The 8,157-nt window shown below is 44.1% G+C and overlaps 2 protein-coding genes across 8 annotated transcripts in view; one reads left to right on the forward strand and one right to left on the reverse strand.

Moving 5' to 3' along the window:
- CYFIP2 (cytoplasmic FMR1 interacting protein 2) overlaps nucleotides 1-5,183 on the forward strand; it is a 53,439-nt gene extending 48,256 nt beyond the window's left edge. For all 7 annotated transcript variants that reach the window (XM_027468114.3, XM_072023603.1, XM_038186293.2 and 4 more), the window contains exons 30-31: nucleotides 113-260; nucleotides 797-5,183. In XM_027468114.3, coding sequence (XP_027323915.1) covers nucleotides 113-260; nucleotides 797-964 — 316 coding nt within the window. In that variant the 3' untranslated portion in view covers nucleotides 965-5,183. The remainder of the gene's footprint in view (nucleotides 1-112; nucleotides 261-796) is intronic.
- The window catches only part of FNDC9 (fibronectin type III domain containing 9), a 35,362-nt gene that overhangs the window by 19,130 nt on the left and 8,075 nt on the right, over nucleotides 1-8,157 (reverse strand). The gene's annotated exons all lie outside the window — the stretch shown is intronic.

Raw genomic sequence — 8,157 nt, forward strand, 5'->3', positions numbered from 1 at the left:
TGTACACCCACTTTCCAGGGATAGGACTGAATCTGATTTTCCCCCACCAAGGAAAGTTCCTGGTATCATGGTAGGACAGCTCTTACCTAACTCTATTCTGTCCTCCCTCCAGGCAGTGCTTTGGAGATGGTCTGAACTGGGCAGGTTGCTCGATCATTGTTCTCCTTGGACAACAACGGCGCTTTGACCTCTTTGACTTCTGCTACCACCTGCTGAAGGTGCAGAGGCAGGATGGGAAGGATGAAATCATAAAAAACGTGGTAAGTTGAAGGGTAAGGTCCCAAAAGACCTGAACCAGCACACCTCTCTCTCTCTTTTTTCTGCCTTGCCTGGTGTTAACCTTATTGAAACTGGATACACTTGATATCAGATTTCCATCTGCAGTCTCAGCAGAGAGGCCAAGGTTTTAATTGGCTTGATAATCAAATCTTTTTTTCTCCCAAAGCTTTTACCTTCTTCCTGGGGTTGGAAAGCTGGAGCAGAGAAGCTGGTATTTCCAGCAACCAGCCTTTGATCTCAGTGGCTTTATCAATAAGCAGTTGGGAGTCCTAACTCTAGATCGGTTAACACAGGACCACTCACTGACCTTGTTAATTCTCTCTTGAGTCATCGAACCCTATAATGAAGTGAGTCACCGGTCCCTGGGAGGTGCTAAGTGGAACTGTAACACGTGTTATAGCTGCTTTGCTTTAGCAGAGGTTTCTTAGCAGCAGGGCAGAGGTACCAATACTTCTGGCTGGTCAGATGACATGAAATTCTCTTCACTGACTGTTTTTCTCCTTCGCCATCCCTTCAGCCCTTGAAAAAGATGGCCGACAGGATCAGGAAGTATCAGATCCTGAACAACGAGATTTTTGCCATCCTGAACAAGTACATGAAGTCGGTGGAAACAGACAGTTCCACGGTGGAGCACGTGCGCTGCTTCCAGCCCCCCATCCACCAGTCGCTGGCCACCACCTGCTAGTGTGGACACTACCCCCGTGCGTGTTGGGAAGGGAGAAGAGACTGAGCCCAGAACAACTGGGAGGATGAACTTGACGGCATGCGACCTTGCAACAAAGCAAGACTGGATATGCCTACGACACAAGGACGCATCTTCTCATCTGGCCCTGTTGAGTGCATGTTCTTCTGTACCATCCCTGTGACCCGTTTTACTTGTAGCTTTCAGACTTGGGGGCGGGTGGGAGCGGGCGGGCAAAATGTGCTTTTCTTCCATGAAGTGGTCTGTTTTTCCCTGTGATTCGTCCAGTCTAACCCAAAACTCTGAAGCCATATTGCAGCCCCAGAGGTGGGGCTCCTGTTGGAAGAGCTGCATGTTTCCGCAGTGCTGGGAGCCCGCTCCCACCACAGAAGCAATAGGGCAAATCAACCCCACCTGTGACATGTGCCACCAGCCATGGGGCAGGAAGGTCTGAAGACAAACCCTGACTTGCTCTTTTGGGGAAAGAGGGGATGAAGGCAGGATTTTATCCGTGGCAGCAGCCTGAGGACCAAGGATCGGCACAGAGGGGCCGGGCCTGGCCAGCCTTGGTTTGCTTCATGCCTCAGGCTGGGGCTAGCTGAGTGCTCTCTGTCGAGTTGTTGGCCTGTCTGGCATCTGCTAAAGGGAGCTTTGGCAGTCAGGATTCACAACAGTGATGAAATAGCTGTCAAATAACTCCTTGGCACTTCAGAAAGCTGGAGGAAATTGAAAACGGCCTGGCTTTTTCACTGCTATGGGACATCCACTTATTTTAATTCAAAGGTTCTCCCCTGAAGACACATCTTCCATAAAGTAAACAAGGACCATGGAAGAGATTGCATTCATGTGAATATGCTTTTGTCCATGCTAATTTGGGTAGAAACAGTCACTGATTCTGACAGCAGGCAGCTGTAGTTACCTCAAACATACGTGATCTTTGATTCAGCTGAGGATGAGAGCTAGAATGTGTATCACAGAATGGCTTGGGTTGGAAGGGACCTTGAAGATCATCTAATTCCAACTCCTCTGCCATGGGCAGGGACACCTCCCACCAGACCAGGTTGCTCAAAGCCCCATCCAGCCTGACCTTGAACACCTCCAGGAATGGGGCATCCACAGCTTATCTGGCCAACGATTCCGGTGCCTCACCACCCTCTGAGTGAAGAATTTCCTCCTCACATCTAGTCCAAATCTCCCCTCTTTTAGTTTAAAACCGTCCCCTCTTGTTCTATCATTATCTGCCCAAGTAAAATTTGTGTATGCTCTGGAATCCTATTTCCCCTTGTTTTAGACAAATTCCTAGTCATCAAATATCTTTCTTGAGAGAATGGTGTGTACCAGCAAGGCTTAGTAAGCTTCCCATCACTCAAAAATGACAGAAACAGTATTTTCCAGACTCAGAAGCATTCTGAGGGAACACTGAAGTCTGTTTCCTTTTCCAACTCAGCTCGTCTAATAGCCCTAGAGTTATCAGATGTTGGGGAAAAAAAAATCAGTAGGAACTTCAAGGAAGAATTTCAGAACTCATGGTTTTTCCCTGCTCCCCCCATAGAAGCAATACAAAACCTTGTGCTTGAAGCTAACAGAGATCAAACCACATGCTCCAGGAGAAGATAATGATAGCATCACCACTGGCAATATTTTTTTCTCAGCTTAAACCAGATCACAGCAGATATTTGCTTTTACAATATACAGATGTTATAATATATTCTTTTTATGCATCTCATCATGCCATGTAAACTGAATGCTACTACAGATGTTAAAAAGGCAGAGTCTGGGCATGCATTCTCTCAGAGGAAACATACTATTAATTAGTAGAAATGTCCCACATGGAATATTTTGTCTTAGGAAATAACAGCCAGCCCTGCATTATTAGCAAGACAAGACCTTGCTGTGTGGGATGAATTTGTTCTCCCAGACACTCTCCTATTTCCTTGCTAATCAACAAATAACCCACACATGCAAAGTGCTGGACATTTTCACACCTTGAGTCTCCTTTAATAGTTGAAATAAACACTTAAACTGCTGGGAGGAACTAGCGCGGCACAGTGATCTGAAAGTAAAATGAAATCTCAGGAAGTCTGGCTGAAACCTTTAAGTGGTGGGGAAGGACCAGCCTCGGAAGGTGAGTTGTTTCCCTCACCTTGTAAGGAAGAGCAGCAAAAGAGCAATAAGGACCTGGGACTCTTGCTCTCTATTTACTTTCTCTACTAAGGATGTTAGTTCTGGTTTTTCATTGTGTTCCAACACTTCTACACTGCTGAAACTACTGGAGTGTGTCTACAGCTATATATATATGTATATTTAAAGGAGGAAGAGAATCAAGCACTTTATTTTTTTGTGGAGAACAGGATACAAGCAAGACAGATCCAACCACAATCCTATTTTTCATCACCTAAATAGCAAATGCTTGTTGTTTTGGTATGAAAGTGTTTCTGAAAAGGTGGCACAGGTCTCTGGCTCTCAGAGCCATCTCTGAGCACAGCACAAAGTGAATGTCCTACTACTTCTGACATGTTACAGGATGTTGGAGGCTTGGTAGAAAACAGCACGAGCAAGAATACAGAAGGATAAACTGTACCACACTGCCCAGTCTCAAATAGCTAGACAAAATAGGATATTGTAAGTTGAATATAAACATCTGCTTTCATCTGTTCAGGTTTGGAGTGAGTCATGAGATTTTTACCTAAACATCTCTCTTTACATTCTTCTGCTGTAGCTTTGGCTTGATAATTCTCTGAAAACCTGCAAAACACAGTTGTGTACTTGAACAAACAGGTGGATGAATAGACAGGTGGGTCTATTTTTTGCCTTCAGATTTGCTGGCAGAATGGAACCCCTTCAGATTCTGAGGGGTGAAATGTTTTGAGCAAAACATCCAAAGTGCATGAACAAAATGTGAAATACTTTTGGCTGTAGAGTGGATGCAGCTGTTTTTGCCTTGTTGTTCAAGGAGTATGAGATCAGCTAGGGATAATCTTACGGTCTTCATTTCTGAGACTGAATGTTACTGTCCTTTTGTTATCTGAAGGATTCAACTAGTCTTTAGTTTCAGTTTTCTAATCCTCCTTGATTGTATTTGAGAGGTTCAGGCTTAGGTCTTCAAAAAACTCAGTGAAGTGTAATTTTTCCCCCTTTTATTTTTTAAACAGCATAATTGTTGGTGGAAATAGGGAGCAAATTTCTGACAACAGGGCTAAATAATAACAGATTGTCAAAAGATCAGGCATATTCTCCACACTTGATTTTTTTTTCTGCCAGGTTTGTATGTCTTCCTTGCAGATGTACTCTTACCCTCTAGTTTGCAGCCTTTCATGATCTGCAGACCTCTTACTTTTTCCTAGGAAAATGTGGACCCCTCCATGGATATTTTTAAGTCAACTGACTACGGGCTCACTTTTGTTAACCTACATTCTCCTGATTACTCTGAAGTAGTTGCAAACTTTGGGGTTTAACAACCGCCAGTTAGAACGTCTACTTCAAAGACAAGTTGTTGACTCGATATAGAAATTAGAGGGGGGCAAGGATGTTTTGCATAATGAATGAAGTCAGACTCGATTGTAAAGTTCCCTCCAGCTTTACCATTGTGAAATGTGACTGACTATTGGCAGTGCAGATGCCTTTCTTGGATGACGTTACACTTGACTTTCAATGATACAATAGAAAGGGGAAGCAAACTAGTTCAAACTCAGCACTTCAGTGGTTTTCCTTTTAAACTGTGACAGCACTTATTAGCATTGAACAAAATGTTAGTCTTTTTTTCCTCCAGCATTACTCCAGTCAATAGGTTCATGTGTGTTTGAGAATAAAAGAAAAAAAGAGTTGAAGGTGTAAAAAAAAAAAGGAAAATATTCTCAAAGGCTCTTGTCAGATGTACCATATTTGTATGAAAAGCTGCTTGAGTTATTTTGTACAATGAGTTTTATTTATGGTGAGGTATATTTACGCTCGTGATCTGATACAGTGTTAAATTTTTGATCCATATTTGCTATGCAGCTGAAGATGATATTTTGTTTTTGTATTATTTTTTTGCTGTTGTTCTAAAATTCAGCTAACAGGAGCTTCCATCTCCATTAGAAATGCTTCTGCAAGAGTAAAGCATCTGGTACGTAGTGATATGTCCCGTAACACAGCAACCAACAGTGTGTACAACAAATGTGGGATGACTTTTGTGATGAAGAGAAATAAAAATTGGGCTCATTCATGAAATGGGCAAACTTTACCTCGTGGTGTCATTGCCATTTATGCAGTTATTCAAGGAAAGCCTCTGATTGCACCTGGCAAAAAGAGAAAGCTAGGATGGATGATGGTAGCATTTTGTTGCTAAAAATGTCAAGTTTGCCTATGAGAAAGTTGATGATTTGAGGAAAACATACTTCTTCCACAAAATTTAATTTGTAAACTTTTTTTTTTTGGTGGGGGGATGTATATAATTAATAGCTTTGTTTTGAGTAAATCCTGTCAAATACTAAACGGAGGAGCTCATTTCCTCTCACTTCCACAGCCTTACCATCTCAACAGGGGACTTTGTATCCCAGGAGGCAATCCTTGCTATTTTTTTTTCCACATTTCCATTTGAAACCATTCTTCACATTGTATTAGAAGCATCCAAGGAGTGGTTCTGTAGTGCAGAAGGAGCAGTGGGGACAGAGGGGAAAAGACCTTTTGAGAGTTGAGCAGGCAGGGTGACACAACTGATGGGGCTCTGTGGCAGCAGGAGTGCCTGCGCTCCATCAGCTCCAGGCAAAACGCTGTAACTGATGTTCCCTTTCATAGCTTCTTCCCAAGGTTTCCTCAGGGGAACTGCTTCCTAGCTTAACAGAACTGAAAATGCAATGATTCTTCATGTAAAACTGGAAGTGAACGTCACACCATGACCAGGCAGCTCTGTTGATCCTTCTGATGTGTTCAAGGGGCACACAATGTGCCTGAAGCTGTGTGTAACACGCTGCCATGAAGATTATTTGCCTGCTGGTTGCAAGTTGCCCAATGTTTACTAATTTCAAAGTTGTTCTGCAGTGGAGAACGGCAGAGAGGAGGGCAGGATGTTCTTCCTGACAGCTTCTGATGCTAGGCAAGTTCTTTCTTCCATCAGATTTTTGTTGTTTTGTTTAAACTCGATAGCTGCTGTCTCATGGGCACCCCAGTGCTAATGCCAGCCCTAAGAGGTGGTGAGCGCTCACAGGCTGCACAGCCTCACCTGGAGCCAGATGCACCCCTTGCATTGAGCATCAAGCTGCAAGAGCCTGAGTTTTGGACAACAAATCTTGGGGACCAGTATCAAGAACACAGGCCCATATTTTAATTCCTCACATTCCTAAATAAATGTCCTCAAATTAATAGTGCTCTGCCATTGAGAAGAACAGTTCATTAATGATTGTTTCCCCATTTCAGAAGTGTAACAAAATGACCCTTTCTGTAACCTCTTCTGCAAGCCAGCAGTGCCCCTCACATCTAGTTTTGCTTCATTGAGAGTTTTGATGCAAACTGGCAGGTAAGAGGGCTGCAAACACACAATCTGCTGACTGCACGCCACACCACCTCACAGCACCCACTGCTGGGATCCCTCCAGAACACAGAACATCCCACAGAACATCCACCTCTCTGTCACCAACCCTCCACTCCTGTTCTGCCAGCGTATGGGGCCTCAGAGACCTGTATCACTGAACTGATGTGGATAAAAAATAACCCCGCAAGTGAGGCAGGCTGTGTTTTCTGGCATTACGAACCCACATCACTCAGCTTTCGTACAGCACAGAGCCACAGGTACTTGTACTGGCACAAGGGGTCAGCACAAAAAGGGTGCAGACCCATCATGGGAGGGACGGGTTTGGGAACTCTCCAAGCTGGCACTGTCATTTAAAGTCCTGCAGCATGAAATGACAGCCTCAGCCTGCTGCAGACACTGTTACCTTGAGATAACCTGAATTAAAAGCTGTCTGCTCAACAAAGTCCAGTCTTTCAAGCCTTGAGCATCCTTTCATGTTGCTGCACTGCAATCATCTGAACACCAGGCAATTCCCTTAGCCCCTACACAATCAGGTCACTGTCAGAAAGAGAAGGATTTACCCTCTCTTTGAAGCAGCGAACTGTTCCTTGGGGCCCTCGAACTATACAAAGCCAGAATATTGCAGCCCTGTTCTAAAAGTTTCCACAGGAACTTGGCCTAGCCAAATCCAAGGGCAAAAGTTTCCATCACCTGTTAGCAGGATACCTCCACCATAATATGTAACACAGGGGAATTGATACCCAGTATTTTTCCATCTTTTTTTTTTTCTCCAAGCCAGAAGAGATGAGCAGAGAAGAGCAGGGGAAAGAAAAGCCTTTTGATGTTGCTAAAGATATTATTTGCATGCAAAGTTCCCTTGCTATATCCCCTGGATTCCAGTCAAGTTTTTTTAGCCTGGAAACCAGTATTTCAGGAGGAACTGCATTGTTAGGAGATGAGCCACTATGGAAGACTCCCTGATTTCTGATGAGTTGAGCCTTATTTTTAAGGAAACATCTGATGCGAGTATCAACCAGTGAGGTCATAGCTTGGAGCTGAATTCCCTTAATTACAGCCTTGCCATTAAAATGAGGATGTGAACCAATAACAGAGGCACTGGTTGCACCCCAGCTTTATTACTATCAGTCTGAACTTGCCCTTGACTAAGTGTAGCAGGCAATTCCATGCCAATCCTGCCCAGCTTTGAAATCCCATATTGCCATATAGAGCCTTGCTAAATCCATCAAATGCAACTCCTTTGACTTAGTGATTTTATATACCACACCCCCACAGCCCCTGCTCAAGAGAGAAAGATATGACACACATCCCATGGCTGATTGCAGGATGGAGTGAAACTTCTCCCACGGTGGGGACAGCTACACACGCTCCTTCCCTGATGTCTAATAGCATGAGCCCATGCTGTGGCATCCCCTCCTTTTGGGACCTCTTGACTGTCACATCTTCTCTTCCTCCAGAGCTCAGAAAAGTTTCTGTTTGAGTTCTTGCCCCTTATCAAATACCTTTGGGGTCAGAGACACACACGTGGTCACATGAGCCCAGTTCCCTTAGGAAACCAGGCTACCAAAGGAAGGTAAAGCTGTGACCCAAAGTGCCTTTTGCTTTCTGCTGTGCTGCAGTCATTTATGAGGTCGCACCATTCCCAAAAGATTAGTTTAAGCTCATAGCCCTGCCATAAAAACATGCTCCC

Source organism: Anas platyrhynchos, chromosome 14 (assembly GCF_047663525.1).
Source record: "Anas platyrhynchos isolate ZD024472 breed Pekin duck chromosome 14, IASCAAS_PekinDuck_T2T, whole genome shotgun sequence".
Lineage (NCBI taxonomy): Eukaryota > Metazoa > Chordata > Aves > Anseriformes > Anatidae > Anas > Anas platyrhynchos.